We start from the raw sequence: 16586 nt of genomic DNA on the forward strand, positions 1-16586 counted from the left end.
TTTTTTTACACACATGTCTGAATTCTTATTTTTCATGCCCATCTCAGTTGCAACATACTTATTCATCTGAAAATAAATAGGACTTACCATCAATAGTGCCCTCTTGAAGAGGATTGGATTCAAAGCTCTCTTAAGGAGGTGAGTGCTGATAAAGTCCGCTCCCCTCTCATTAGCTCCAATCGTTATCTGTCCTGCGTCTCCTCCAAACATTGCAATGTTCTTCTGTATCCATTTTAGAGCCATTTCCTGATCCAAAAGACCCCAATTTCCATTTGCGACACTGGAACCTACACAAACAAACAGATAAATAAATGGAAGGAAGGAGGGAGGGAGGGAGGGAAGAAATGGCATGTACATTGGCACAAGTGATAAAAATAATTTGCAGCACTTCAGCTGGAAAGAAAGGAGGTCACTTAGAAGATCAAGAATTTCCAGGAGGACAACCAGTTGAAAGAAGACTGTCTTAGCTCCTACTCTGTCCTTAGGCATTTCTGTTCCTGTGTGTTTTGGACAGTTATGATCACAAGGTTGGACACAGGGAATAATGGTCTGAAGTTATAGAAAGCTAAGTTATGAAAAGGCAAACTGACTGAACGTTAGAAAAAGCTTCTTAAGGGCAGGAAGGAACCATGTTTCAACTCTGGAGCCAAATCTTGGGCTGAAGCAGATTTCTGCCAACAGTGACTGGCTAGACCATCCTTTGCAACAGTCATTAAGATTGTTAACCACAGAGTACAATCACTATCATGCAGTAACAAAGCACATTGTGCTGGGATGAAATTCCTTAGGATGATCCTGCTGTTACATTGCTTTTAGATCACTGTTCTGAAGCAAAAAGCTTTTAACTCTAATTTTAGGTCACTTTAAAATAGTTGAATGGTAATCCCACTGAAATGGGAAGGATATCATACACTAGCTTTTATCTCTGTTCACTGTTTATTCTGCAACATCTGTTTTCATCCAGGTCTTTGGAGCATGTGACTTATGTTTGGATGCTGAGATGACATATCTTGAACATTAATTATTCCCCCGACCATTGTGGCCTAAGTAATATTAAGTAATATTCACTATCTGCAAGGCCCTGACTTTTGTAACAGGAACAGCAGAATGCTTTTTTCTCTCCGTATAGTTCTCCATTTCTATCAACTATGAAACTTTTCCAAGTTTATTTTATTTTATTAACTCCAAGCTTGATCTATCCAAATAAATTTTCTGATTTCTGTCCCCTGGTAAAATGCTGCCTGTACTTGGGGAAAAAGTTGGAGGTCTTCCCAGACTAGTCTATGGTATTATGAGGAGACGTGTGATCTACCATGAAAATACTAGCAAAGAAGGCCATACATTTGCAACATGGTGTTCCAAACTCCAGCCTCCTCTGGCAAACTCTAGACCAGCTGTGGCCATCTTGGGGCCCTCCAGATGTATACACTATGAGAATCTCATCATCTACAAACATCCAGCTTATTGATTGCTTTACAAGTTAAATCTTGGCAGGGAGAGATATTGCATCTAGATATCTAGATATTGCAACTCCTTCATTTCTCTACAGGCCATTCCACTGGAGTCATTAATTTAAATGAAAAAGGCAGAGAAGTCATTCTGTGCATGCCACGTGCATTGGAGAAACAACAAATCAATGTTTGATATAACATGGCATACAAAAATATGTAAGCGCACAATATCTCCCTTCATACTCTCCCCAATTTAATTTAGGGGTAGACATATAAGAGGAAACTATGATGAATGAGGGAAGATCATCCCTTCTCTGCAGTCTTTTGACCTTATGAAGTACTGCAAAAAATTTCTCCTGCTATGGAAAACCAATGCCAGTAGAGCCCTGGCATCTATAGGGAAGATTGGGAATGATTCTGGGCACGTTCTGAAAAGCTGCTAACAGTCAATGTGAATCAAGGACTGACAATTTATGGTCTGTAGGCCCCATCTGATCTCCATTTTCATTTTTATGGCCTCCAGACCCTCTCCCAAGTTTATACTATCACAGTTGACTGATAAACCATTGATTTATGGTAGGTTCATTTTTCATTTTTTGGATGAGGGAGGAGAGGATTAAATTACATGCATTAAGCCACTGCAAATACTGCCAAGCTGACCCTGATGGATCTTCAAAGATTATCAGGGTCCAACCTGGTTAGTACTTTAACTGAAGACCACCAGGACTTCCCAGGGCTATAGGCTAGGGTTGTTGTTGTTGTTGTTCAGTTGTAGGAAGTTGAAAAAAATATCCCTGGAGAAGAGAATGATAGGCTACCTCCATAATATTGTCAAGAAACCAACATAGACATGTCCATAGTTACCAGGAATCAAACTTGACTCAATGGTGTCTTTCTCTTTCTTTTAGGATGAATAACCCATTTTTTTAATGAAAAGATCCCCCACTCTTCCTAAAAATAAAGAGAAACCTAAATCAGACATGTTATCCCCACCTTTGTTGGGGACATCCTTCTATAGCCTTTGAAACCAATCTCTCTCTATGTCTCTCTTCATGTTATCCTTATACTAAGCTTATTAAACTTATTGGCACATGTTCTTTAACAAAAGGGTATAGTAAGAAAGAAGAAATAAGAAATTCCTCAGAAGGCTTCAAAAGGAAGAGTGAAAAACAACGACATCATCTGAGTAAGTAGGATCTATTCTAGCCTCTCAGCTTACAGAGATTAGATCTGGGTTTACCTCTGAGGTGGGGCAGCACATCAGCTCTGAACCGAATCTAGGGCATTCTAGAAAATGAGCACACGTGCTGAACTTGGCAGGAAAGAAAAGGCAATGAAAGAAAAAAGGAGCTGAAGCACAGCACGTTGCTGCCACATTTTCTCTCCACTGACTCTAATGGAAAATCTCGTGAAAATGCATAAGCGATTTAGCACTTTTTTCCTTTAAAAAAAATCTGGCTTCCTGATAAGTGGGTCAGAGTCATGATCCAGCAAGATGGAGTATATGCCAGAACTTCAGCATCTGGCCTGACACCATGCAGAGGCTAGAGGGAATGGCCTTGAAGGACAACAGGAAGAATGGCTACTAAAGCAATGGCTGGATAAGAGGAGCTTGAGCCCGGGCCAAGAAAGTAACTTGAGAAAAAGTCTCAGACAAACCCCTCCCTAGTTCACACAAAGATAAAGTGGGGAAAGGGGAAGCACATTCAGACTTGCAAGATTCTGGTACTATAGCTGTTACAATAAAAATAGTCCTGACCTATATGGCATGGGTTTCTTAGTCTGGTCTACTTTGTAGAGCTGACACACCACAAGGAATGAGGTCTGTTCTAACTGGCTATGAGCTACTACTTAAAAATATGCTGCAATTTTTCAGCACAACTGAGGCATAGCAGCACTCCTTTGGGACATTATGGAAAATTAAAATGGATGGTATTCTACCAGCGAGGCCTGCCATTCAAATATCCCTTAAAGTACCAAGGTGAAACTATATTTTATACTGTGATATATGTGGAAACTTTTAAGTGCTACCTTGCAGAAACTGGGAGTATGCTGTTGATGTGGGATCCCAAAAGACAAATATAGAGTCACACAATAAATGTGCTGGATTGTATAATTTTTTGAAATTTATTATTTTGGTTTATATTGCTCCCACTGGCCATGTGCCTCTGGGCAGCTAACGAAGGGTTAAAAATGTCAAAATATAACCAAAATCAACAAAAACACATCGCACTAACGGCAACTGACATTCGACACATTAAAATGGGCTCACACAGCAGCCTGATCCAACATTAAATGCACCATGTTGTACCAATCACTCAGGACAATTCACTGAGAAAATAGTTTGCCTGAAAGTCAGTTCAATGGCTGCTGACATAGTTACTTAATTCAGCCATTTTCTGGGTTTGCACAAATACACTGACCTAGCAAGTGGATCGAGTTTTCACCTCATGCTAAAAAAAAAAAAGGAAAAGAAAAGAAAAATGGAACTGATCTTGTTAAGGCTGTTGTATGAACTCATCCCATCTGACTTGGGAAAAATAGTGTTCAGTTGCAGGAGACAGAAGAAGTGATTGGGCCAAGGGACCAACAGAAGTATCTCTGTGCATTTGATGGATGCACATAAAAAACAAGCGGACCTTTGATTGTACTATCACAGCTGCCATATTGCCTTTTTAGATCGTACCCTATGGATACCTCTCGAAGCCTTCCCCAAACCAAAATCCATTTCGTAAGCAAGAATCCAAGCATGTCCAACACAAGCTGCATTTTCTGCCAAGTCCTGGTTTATGTAATTTTTCAATGCAGTAAAAATGAACAAACAAAAAGAGAGAAAGTAAGAAAAAAGAATACAGAAAGGAATGACAAAAAATAAAACATAGAATTATGCCTTCCACTCTTCACTCTATCGAGTAATTATCATCTTAACCTTTTCCCCATCCTCTTCATGTTTTTTCAGTCCCCAAATCCTAAAATCATCAATTTGATCTTTTCTTCTTTCAAAAAAAAAAAAAAAATCCATGTAATGTTTCCATTCTTTTAAAAAGATCTTTGCCGGTTTTTCTCTGACCAAGCTGGACGGCTTCCCCATTTCTGCAAGCTCAGTTAACTTTATAATCCATCTTCCACTGTAGGTATTTCATTGCTTTTCCAACTTCTTGCATACAATAATCTCCCTGCAGCTGCCATGTACAATATTAATTTCCCATATTTCTTTCCTAATTCCTTATCCACGAGACCCAATTGGAATAATTCTGGTTTCATCATTAAAAAGTCCTGGTTGCAAACTGAGGTTACAACTTACCAGTGCTAAAAAAGCCAAAAACTCCAACTCGGTAACTTGCAGTTACGACAATGAGATTGCCAACTCCGGCTAAGTAGGAACCATCAAGGACTGTCTTTTTTGCCTGATCATCAGCATCGATGCTGTTGTGGAAGAATACCAGGACTGGCAGATTCCCCGCCTGCCACAATAAATGATAGATTAGTTGTTGCTGTTGTTTGAAATTTATTATAGCCGCCCACTCCCATAGATCCGAGGCTGCTTACAAATACAAATACAAAGCAATAAAAACAATTTAAAACATACAACCCCACAGGCAGCCCAGACTAAAACAATTAAAAATTCAGATTAATTAAAAATTAATACAGTTAAAGAAGCTATAGGTGGAAGGACAATTGAGAACGAAGGTTAGCCATAAATCATGTTCATGAATGTTGCGCTTATCTTAGCATTACTAACTTGGCCAAATCTGAACAAGGCCAAAAATTTCTACTTTGGGGGGAGTTCTAATTTTAACTGAAACAACAGAGATTCCTAGTTTTCTTAAAGTGATCTAATGTACTTTATAATTCATGAGTAATTAATGATAATTTGGAAAAGTGAAACTTCCATGACATTCTTGATCCCTTGTTTACTTACCATATTTGTATTTTACTGTTTGTGTATTATTCTTTTAATACCTTTTTATTTTATTTTTTTTTGTTCATATTCTTTCTCTAAAATTTTTAATAAAAATACAGAAAGAAAGAGAGAGAGAGAGAGAGAGAGAGAGAGAGAGAGAAAGAAAGAAAGAAAGAAAGAAAGAAAGAAAGAAAGAAAGAAAGAAAGAAAGAAAGAAAGAAAGAAAGACAGACAGACAGACAGACAGACAGACAGACAGACAGACAGACAGACAATAATATGGTGGGGAGGACGATGCTATCCCCCACCCCAGCTCTAGGGCATTTGTCTGTAATTTTCCCATTTATGACCACACATTCATGGAGATCCTACACACCCAATCACTGACACCTTATAAGATTTCAGAATTACATACTGCATAATTTCAGTAAGGAGAATGCTGACAGCTTGCAAGAAATCTCATACAAGAACATGGGAATCTTGTTCCTCCTCCCTCCCTCCTTTTCCTTTCTGTTCTTTTCTCTTTCTACCTAGATCAGTGTTGTCCAAACATGGCCACTTTAAGATGAGTGGACTTCAACTCCCAGAATTCCCCAGCCAGCATGGGGAGTTGAAGTCCACTCATCTTAAAGTGGCCACGTTTGGACAACACTGACCTAAATGATCATATTCAGCATTGCATGGTGAACCCCAAGGCCTGAAAAGATTGCTAACCCATGTGCTCCACTGAATTCTGAAGGGGTTACTAGAGAAAGTGAGATTCTGGTGTGAGATGAATCTGCTAAGGGACACACTAATTCATGGCCAAGGACTTGCATTTGTGTGGAATTTAAATATATCCTGGTTGTCTCCACAGATGAAGAATTTCCATTTGAAGGCATACAATTATGCCCTAATAAATTTGTTTAGTTCTGAAGGTGTTAGCAGAGTTCAGTTTTGTTGCCACAGACTAACACAGTCTTCCCCCTCTATCTTTTCAAAGCAATCGTTCTCTCCAAAATTAAAAAATAACCCTCTTCATCTGGTTAAGTTGGGGAAAAAGCAGAAGATCCAGTTAACACCTCCCTCTCTCTTTCCTCCACAACCACTTCAAGTGTTCAGAACTGAATCCCTTGAATGGTGGATCATGGACAACAGCAAAAACAGAAAACCTTAGCCAGGTTTGCTGAGCTTCACTTCTGAAGGCATAAAGGAGCTTTAGAATGAGCAGGGACATGAATGTAGCAACTGTCTGTGGCTTCTTAAACCAAGCCTATCTTTTCCTGAGATCATGGGATAATTGACAGAGGGCTGTCACGCAATCCTGGGGAAAGATGCAGCTGCTTTAAAGAGGCACTCTGTTTGTACCCCTGTGCACTCTGAAGCTCCTTTCTGCTTTCAGATCCAAAGGACTATGTCTTCTGTTTTAGCTCTTGAAAAAGCTGCAGGGTTTCCAATAGGTCAGGGCTAATGTTCCATTCCACCCACTGCACAGGTGAATCTTAGTATCAGTTTCCATTCAGCTAAAGTGTGGTTTAAAGAGTTTGAGGTTCGAGAAACATTAAATTCATGAATGTGAAGCAACTTCATCAGACACGCACCATTCCATGCCCTGCTGTTCTTCCCACTCCCAAATTCTCAGAACTGCTTTGATTTTTTAAAAATGGTGGGGTGAAATATGCATTTGACTGCACTTCACATTTTAGCTGGCCCTGGATGTGATTGAAGAAACTCTTTCGGGTCCCAATTGAACTGTTTTTCACACCAAGGTCATGGTGTCCTGCCTTAATTAGCTGGGCATAAAAATGAAATAGCAGGAGCAGGTGGCCAGGAAATCTGGAAGTTTTTTAAACTGTCAAAGAGGTTCAAGGAATTGGGATATTGTCTATCTGTCTGGTATAAATTGTTACATCTTCTTTCTTAATAGGCACATCATAACAGTAAAACAGCAACAATGACAATATGACATTCAATAGTATTGAAAAGAAAGTATTACAACTGTATGTATGTTGGATAGAGAAAACAAATCACTCTGTTTTCTTGGCAATGATATATAAGTCATTCATAATTGCCTTCTTCCATTTTGTTTTAACTTCCCAGTCTAATTTATACCTCTGTGTTTTTCTGGTGGTCTCCCAACCTAGTATTATTTATGTGCAAATGGGCAGAGCTTTGATCACACCATTGCGGCCACCATCCTGACCATCTTGACCACACCCCATGAACATCCCTGTCCCCAACATATTATTCAGCCCTAAAAGGACTTCATAATGTGACACATAGACTTCTACACAATCAAAATCCTTAATGTCCAAGTCTCCTAATTTCATCAGCTACTCACCCCCAAACTTTCTTTCCCTAAACATGACCATGACATTGCATGACTATGTAAGGACAGATCCAAAAAGGTCCTATCATCAATGGGTTTAGCAACCTCATCCCATGGTCCTTCCCTTGAGTAGATTCCTAGAATGAGGGAATGGTCAGAGTCTACTATAACTGACTCTAATATAGTCTACTGATCCGGTACTTACATTGTTCTGTGGGACAAAGATGTTCAAAAACAAGCAATCTTCACTGACAGAAGAAAGGCTGGTATCATCCCCTGGCTGCCAGCAGCTAGCTCTAAAGATACAATAAAGTACTTTATGGCTTGCTTAAAGTTCTAGTGATAATGAGGAAACAAAGGAGTAAGGTTGTGGAGGCCATGCAAACTCAATTTTAAAGTATCATCTAGAGCAGCTTCCCCCAATCTGAGCACCTTCCAGATGCATGACTTTAATTCCCAGAATTCCCCAGTTAGTGTGGCCACTGCTGAGAATTCTGGGAACAGAAGTGTATATCTCTGGAGGGCATCCCAATCAGAGAAAGTTGAACTCCTTTTTTTTTTTTTTTTTTACCACCTATCAAAAAAGCTGCACATCTGGATCCATCAGCAGCCCCCAAAAATCTTAAAACAGCAGAGCCAGACCCATAGCTATTTAGACTGCCAATTTGGACTATCATTGCAGCCAACATGGGGGCACATAGAGATTCTGTACAAATGGATGAATTCTAGAAAGCTCTTCAGATATTTCACATCTGTGATCCCAAATCCCAGGACAGAACTACAGCAACTATAGATAACTAATGTTTTAAGTACCTGGGAATAGTCTAGACCCCTTAACAGGAGTCAAGCTAAGAAGGGATAAGTTTAAGTTTAATTTGTAAATATCATATAAAGGGGATTTCTCCTTTGCTGTTATTCTTTATCATATTGTGGAGGTTATTAATTAAATAACAAATAATGCTTCTGTCTGTGGACTCTGTTGTTTATGATTCTCAAATTATTTCCTTATCATGTACTTAATATATATATATGTAGAACAAATATACTAAGTACATGATAAGGAAATAATTTGAGAATCATAAACAACAAATTCACAGACAGAAGCATTATTAATAAAGCATTATTGTATAATAAACAATAAAAGCATTATTAAAATAATTAATATAATAAAGACATAGTAAAGAATTTGATGCTGCAGATTATGCACAATGTATATAGTACAAGGAGCTGTCACAATATCTCTTTAAAATTTGATCACTTGCATAAATACTTAAGTATTAACAGTTTCATGTAGCTTTTCTTCAAGAAGGAATGCTTATAATTTATACCTAATCAAGGGTTGATCTCCTTAGAAGTTCTGCACCATTACAAAAAAAGACACCTGTACGTTCACATCTAGCTTCTGTAGACTCTAACTATATACCTTTTTCTTCTGAAGCAAAGGAATGCAATAAAGAATGACAATGTGGCTCAAGACAACACAACATCACTGTTGTGGGTCTTAACTGTATGGCCCTGTGCACCTGGATAAGCAAGATGTGGCCTCTCTTGTGGTAAACTGTAAGCATAATCTGGTTGAGTCACCTCAACCCACAAAACTCAGGTGCACAAGAAATTAGGTCATCAAAAATGGGAGTTCCCTCAACCATCCAATCATACTATACAAGACCAAATGGCAAAAAAGATCACTGCTTTTTTAGAAACATTTTAAGAAGCAGCACTGGAAAATCAAGCGTGAAGAGTTGGTACAGTTGCTTTCCTTCCATGGAAACCCCAACACAAGCTCAACCATCTATGTAAGCCTTCTGTGGTCCACTCTTGGGAGGGTGCATCTTCTTGTGAATTGGACCAAAGTAAAGATTACATTATTCATGCTTTTAAAAAAAATTACTTGGAAAAAGCAGCTATGAGCACCATTCAGAAGACTGTTTTCAGTCTGGGTTGGGGCCTCATTACAGGCTGTCATTAATCACCATATCAAGCTCTTGGTTCCTTTCCCCAAGGAGTTAAACTGGCAATTTTTCCTTCAGAAAATAATCTAGCTAAGTGGCCTTGTTTTAAAACAAACTTAACATCAATAACAACATAACTAAGCAAACTTCTTCCTAGCAGCTGCGTGTGTGTGTGTGTGTGTGTGTGTGTGTGTGTGTGTGTATTTTAAATATATGAAATGGTTGACCTGTCAATATACGGGCAACTTAAAGATCACATGTAGATATAACAAGATAAAATGAACAGATCTTTTATGGATAAAAGAAAATTGCCGTGGGACAAGCAGTTCTAATTACATATCATCTACTTTCACTGTACAGAATCACATTTCTTACAATGTGTTGTTCTAGAACTTCACAGGACTTTGACCTTGTGGTGACATATCTTGTCTTTCACTATCTTGTTAGTTAACTGCCTACATTCAGTTAGAGTAACCTTTTAACTAGAAAGGAATTCAAAGCTCCAGAAAGTTCAAATGGTGCCACCTCATGGTAGTAGAAATAACATAATAAAAACATTATGATTAGAATAAGTGACTATCTCCTATCCTATAAGAGTGTCCTGTAATTCTTCTGCTCACCTCTTCAACCTGTCTAATAGGGCCAGGATGGATGTTAGGCCAACAATTCATACATCCTCTTCACTGTTCTCCCCAAAGAAGTTTTATTAGGCATTCCTGGAGACTGAATACTAAACTAGATATAGATGGTATTCCAATTCTTATATGCTTATGATACGTAAGCAAATGACTCTTGTCTATGTTATTTGTCTTCTCACCGGGTTGTGGTTGCATTCCAAATGTCTGTCCAGGTGAAAGGCTGTGGAGGATGGAACCGATTCTCTCCCACTGGAGGTGCTGCATAGGGGATCCCAAGGAATTGTCCAATGCTCTTCCATTTGGAACCCACTTGGATCACTTGAGAGATGCCCAACAAGGTTCCTTGTGATGGGATGTGCACTGAAGGGTCACTGTTTCTTTCAGCAGTGGGTAGGAACGCATCTGCACAGAGGGAAGAGATAAGAAACTCTTTGAGAAGAAGCTGTAAACCTTACTATTATGCAGGTTTCAATTTGGGTACTGTAAAGTTAGACTGAGATTCGGCTTAGATGCAATGACAATTACAGAGATTCTTCCCCAAAGTGCTCTGCAATATTTTTTTTTTTTGGATAGATGATAGATATATTTGATTGTATTAAAAGTTTTTAAAAAGAAGATAAAAACTAATACAAATTAATAAAAAGTAAGAAAGAAAAGAGAAAAGGAGACAAATCAAAGAGAAAGCTAAAAGTGCAAGAAAGGAAAAAAAGTAAAAGAAAAAAGAGAAGAGAAGAGAAGAGAAGAGAAGAGAAGAGAAGAGAAGAGAAGAGAAGAGAAGAGAAGAGAAGAGAAGAGAAGAGAAGAGAAGAGAAGTTATAAAGAAGTGACTTCCAATCTTCTTTATAGCAGTTGCAAGTACAGTTACAAGTTTACCTCTTTCTCTAAAGTTACATGTCTGTCTTCTTTCTATAATCTATCCTGTCTAATCATCAAAACCATAAATCATAAGTTCATTTTTTGTGTGTGTTCCCCAAAAAGTCCATAAGGGGTTTCCAGTCAGCAACAAATGTAGATATTGTCTTTTCTCTAATCAAAGAAGTCAATTTGGCCATCTCAGCAAGTTCCACCATCTTCACCAACCATTCCTCCATTGTAGGTATTGCCAGATCTTTCCACCTATGTGCAATCATCTCGGTGCAGTTACCATATACAAAAACAAAGTTCCATGACTTTTTTCCAACTGCTTGTCCATCAGTCCCAAAAGAAAGACCTCGGGTCTCAACTGAATATTAATCTTTAAAATCCTCTGAATCAGTGTATGTATTTGAATCCAATTTTTTATAGCTTTTTTGCACATCCACCAAGCATGTTAAAATGTCCCTTCTTGTTGTTCACATTTCCCACATGAATTTGAAGTGCCTTTATACATTCTAGGCAATTTCTCTGGTGACATATACCAATGGTACATCATTTATAAAAAATCTCTTTAAGATTATAACATAAAGTAAATTTTAATCCTTTCAACCACACATTTTCCCATTGTTCCCTCTGCATATTATAACCAAAATGTTTAGCTCACTTTATCATACATTCTTTCACTTGTTCTTGTCTTTCAAATTTCAGTAGAAGTTTATACATTAGCAATTACTTGTTCATCACTTGTACATAATTCCATTTCAAACTCATTCTTACAATGTTCAAAACCATAAACTCTTTTGTCTACTTTAAATCTTTCTAATAACTGTAAATAAGAAAACCATTGGCAACTATGTCCCTCTGCCATCAGTTCTTCTCTTGATTTTATTTTATATTCCTCTTACAAAATTCTAGTATCTCATGATAAGTTAGCCATTTGTGTCTGCCTATTATTTCTCATCTATAAAGTGCTTCTTGCGCTGAGAGCCACAAAGGTGTTTTCGGGCACAACCTGGATTTGTATCTATTCCATATTCTCAATATGGCATGTCTAACATGCTGATTTTCAAAATCTGCACTAGCCTTGACTTTGTCGTACCACAGATACCCATGCCACCCAAATCTCAGGTCATGTTCTTCTAACTCCAAAAGCCTTCTATTTCTCAGCAGCACCCACTCTTTCATCCAAACCAAACAGCAAGCTGCAAAATTCAATTTCAAATCAGGTACTGTAGACCCAATCGTCCTCTTTCCTTTGCATCTTGTAATCTCTTATATTTAACTTGTGGTTTTTTGCCCTGCCGCACAAATTTAGACACGCCCTTTTGCCACTATTTAAATGGTGCCTCAGTTGTCAAAATAAGTATTGTCTGAAACAAAAACATCATTCTAGGCAGGACATTCATTTTTATCACAGAAATTCTCCCCAGCAATGACAGTTGTAGTTTCTCCCGTCTTAACATATCTTTTTTTTACTTCATTCCATGTATTAACATAGTTATTCTGAATTAACATACAATTCATATTTGTCATAGGAGTACCCAGATATTTTACTTTCTTCTCAATCCTAAAACCCATTTTATTCATCAATTCTGTTTGATCTTCTATTTTCATGTATTTTGATAACATCTTTGTCTTCTGTCTGTTGATCTTAAAACCTGTTAACGTACCAAATTCTTTTAATTTTTCCATTAATGTTTCAATTCCTTTTAAAGGATCTTCCAAAACCAACACCAGTCATCTGCAAAAGCCCTTAACTTAGATATTAGTACTATATTGGCCTCTTTCTAATTCTCTGACATCTTTTCTCCCTGTAAGATAGAGTTCCTCGTATTTTGTAAAAGTTTTAAAAGTACATCCTCAAACATTTATAATAAGAACCTGATAGTCCATCTGGTCCAGGCACCTTTCCTGGTTTAATCTTTTTTATAGCTTCAGAAAGTTCCCTTATTGTTATAGGTCCATTCATAATCTGTTTCTGTTCCTCTGTAATCTTCCGTCAATTTTGTTTCTTTAGGCATTCATCTATTTTTCTTCAGAGAAATGTCACTTGCTTTATAGAAGTTACAGCAATATTGATGAAATGTTTTTTTACATTGCCCTGCTATCTGTTAATACAGTATCTCCATCTGGTAGTTTCAATATCATTTTCTTTTCTTTTTCTTTTTGTAATTTATATGCCAACCATTTCCTCGGTTTGTTTGAAAACTCAGTTTTTTTGCTTTACATAGCTCATTTTTATTTCCATTTCTCTTACTATTAACATAGATAACTGTTGTTGTAAACACTTAATTTGTTGATAAATACTTATCTTCTCTGGAAATGTCTTTAATTCTTCTTTTCTCTTGATCTCATCCAAAATAGCTTGTGTTTTCTCTTGCCTCTTCTTTTTGAGTTCACTATTATGTTGTATGAAATAACCTCTGATGAAAGCTTTACTTGTGTCCCAAACCATTCTTAAATCAGTACCTTTATATAAATTATTTTCAAAAAATTCTTTTAATTTCTTTTTACAATCCTCCACTACTGCTTCTTTCTGTAACAAGATTTCAATTAGTCTCTGTCTAAAGAACTGGATTTCCTTTTATAAACCAAACTCACAGGATTATAAGTCTTTGGTAATATCTCTACTTTAGAAATCTTAATAGCCAAATTCTTTGAAATTCATATCATATCTATTCTTGGAAAGGATCTATGTCTTTCAGAAAAGTAAGTGTACTCTCTTGAATTGCCATTTTTCTGTCTCCATGTGTCCACAAGCCCTAAGTTGTCCATCAGATCAAAGAAAACTTTTGGCAATTTGCCTTGAGTGATTTTGATATTTTTCTCAGTTCTATCCAGTTGTGTGGAGATCGCTCCAGTCCCATCCCCCGCCAAACACCAATTTTCATAAGAGAAACAGTCTCTCCATAAGTCCTTTACAGGACTGTTCTCAAATGGCACTCCGTAGTTACAGTCAGCATCACAGTCTGGCTCATATTACCTTTTTCTTTTGTTTCATAAAATCCACCAATTGTCTGCACTCTTTCAGAATAAACAAAAACATTCCCATGAAGGTCTAGTTCACTTGTCTATTTTAATTCCAATTTATTCAAAAGCACTTTCACCAAAAACCCCCCCCTTCAAAATAACTATCTCTTTATCCATTTTAAACTTTCTTACATCCACTCCTTGTTAAGCTTTTTGCCAAAAGTTTTTAAATCTTTAACCCCCCCCCCCTTTTTTTTCTTTTTAACATTCAATAAAGAATGTTGACTCACCAGGTACAATTCTCTTATCCTGCCATTCAGAAAATCTCTCTTTAGCTGAATTTAATCACATCCAAACATTTTTAAGAAAGTGAAGCTTGTGCAAACTTGTGTTCATATAGGCTGCATCACATCTGTGAGCCTGGTTGAAATCCCTCAACTCCTAGTCACTCAACTCACAAGTCAACCCCAAAAACCTCAGTTTCGGCAGTCTACTCATGAGGAGCAGCTGTCCAGAATGCAAGCGGGTGATTTCACATTATCTCCTATATCCAGGAAGACAGTTCTGGCCAGAATTCGACATCTGGCCACCAATCTCCACCACAATGCCATCCCCACTCCTTCAGGGACATCTAATCCACCATAGAACCTCACCTGGAAGCTCTGCAATATTTTCTCATTTTAGTTTGGTTTGGCCATATAGTTCAAAATTAGCTGTGCTTTTCTTCTATGCCTTTGATTGGGGGCAGCTTCATACTGTACTGAGCTTGTAAGCTATAAAGTATTCTTCTATTCTTGACCAAACTTGATATTATTCAACAGCTGTAAGACCTCTGCCCACCATGCTGGTTTATTTCCATTGTATCTCCTGCTTTTGTGTTTCAGGGAAAGCAAAGATTAACAAGCCATGCATTTTTAATCTTTTGCCACGTACATACCTTGCTTTCGATAGATGTAAGCAGCTGGCTCCTTGAGCAAAATACGGCAATGGTGGCCTTGGAGACTAAGAGTACAACTCTGTGTTTCTGGGTAGAATATGCATCGTATTGCTGACGACAATATTTCAAGAGTAGTCACCAGGCACAAGTTGTCCTTTGAACAGACTGTAAAGAAAGAAACAACCAACTATGAATTGCACAGGCAGATAAAACAAAAAGCAGATGAAAACTGCTTTGACAGTTTGGAGATCAAAATGGACAGCATAATCGATAATGGACCCAACATGACTGGGCAATTCCCAGGGGGCTACAGTTATGATATTTGGAAGGCCATCTCACGAGGTGGTTTAAGGATCATCAAGGAAAACAAGTAGATTCTATCTACCTTCCAAGGGAGTAACTGAAGCCCCAATTTCATTGCACTTGGCTTCAGTTGTGTCATGTTGGACACCCCATTTCATAGCACTTCCGTAAACACTCATATGAAGAGCAGGGACAATTGTCATAAAAGATACAGCCTTCTATATGGTAATACAGGACACTTCTCCCAACATGGTTCCCTCTAGATACAGAGAGACCAGGAATTCTGAGAGTTGCAATCTGGACACATCTGTTAGGCAGAGGGACAACTGCTGTAGGATACACTTCTTAGTACTAATTATTGATGCTTAAGGGTGAAAACAGGCCTGTTTCAAAAGATATCAAGCAGTTTCCCTTTATGTTGTATGAACCTGGCTTAGTGATCTGTATGCATTTAGTAAGTGGAATACTAATCTAGGCAACAGTCTTGTTCTCCCCTGTTTTTGTGGGAGGAGGAGGAGGAGGAGGAGGAGGAGGAGGAGGAGGAGGAGGAGGAGGAGGAAAAGTAGCCACGTGTACGCTTACTTTTTAATGTTACTTTTTTGGATAAAGAAAATTTACAGAACTTTGCTGGTGACTGTGGATTATTCCTTTGTGACATCACAAGCATTAGCCACTCTGTGTGACCCCATATTCAAATTCTACTGCAAACTAGCCAAAGCAATTTTCTCACTTTTCAGCCACAGCCAGGTAAACTGTAAGGCATTTCCAGACTAACTTCAAATCATCTGCTCTATCGACGTTACATGTCTTGCCCTCCAAAAGGCAGAAAAAAGGATCAGGCCGTGAGTCTGCTTTTGTGTTGTTAATGTCTAAGATAAGCTGAAGACATAAATAATGCCTTTGAAAGAACAGCCATAAGAAACTGGGTCTAGAAGTGAAGTTCTAACTGTCTGGTCTTGGCCATACAGATACCATCCTGAAGACAGCAATTTGCGTCAGATACAAAGAATCTATTTCACTCCTGCACAGAAAATTTCAAAATTAATCAGGGCTTCCATTCACAGCTAAATAAATTGCTTTTTTGCCTCTTTCCCTTTAAAGTTGGGATGATCCTCAAAGGGCATCTAATATGAAATCTAAGCTGTGGGCTTCTTGATAAGTCATCATCCAGCCTCCAGTTTAAAAGGGCTTACTTAGAGGGTCTCCCATTTTTATGCAGTAGTAATGCCTCCTCTAAACTATTAGAATCCTAGAAGAAAACTGAAAAT

General features: G+C 37.9%; 1 protein-coding gene across 1 annotated transcript in view; it reads right to left on the bottom strand.

The window, feature by feature from the left end:
* TG (thyroglobulin) overlaps positions 1–16586 on the bottom strand; it is a 141063-nt gene that overhangs the window by 56631 nt on the left and 67846 nt on the right. The window contains exons 33-37 of the mRNA XM_088149267.1: positions 15016–15180; positions 10433–10655; positions 7869–7959; positions 4756–4915; positions 88–287 (exon numbers count right to left, since the gene is read on the bottom strand). Of these exons, the coding sequence (XP_088005393.1) occupies positions 88–287; positions 4756–4915; positions 7869–7959; positions 10433–10655; positions 15016–15180 (839 nt within the window). The remainder of the gene's footprint in view (positions 1–87; positions 288–4755; positions 4916–7868; positions 7960–10432; positions 10656–15015; positions 15181–16586) is intronic.

This window comes from Python bivittatus, unplaced genomic scaffold, assembly GCF_059951505.1.
Source record: "Python bivittatus isolate LINGU-HERP-01145 unplaced genomic scaffold, Pbiv_v1 ctg000590_np1212, whole genome shotgun sequence".
Taxonomy (NCBI): domain Eukaryota; kingdom Metazoa; phylum Chordata; class Lepidosauria; order Squamata; family Pythonidae; genus Python; species Python bivittatus.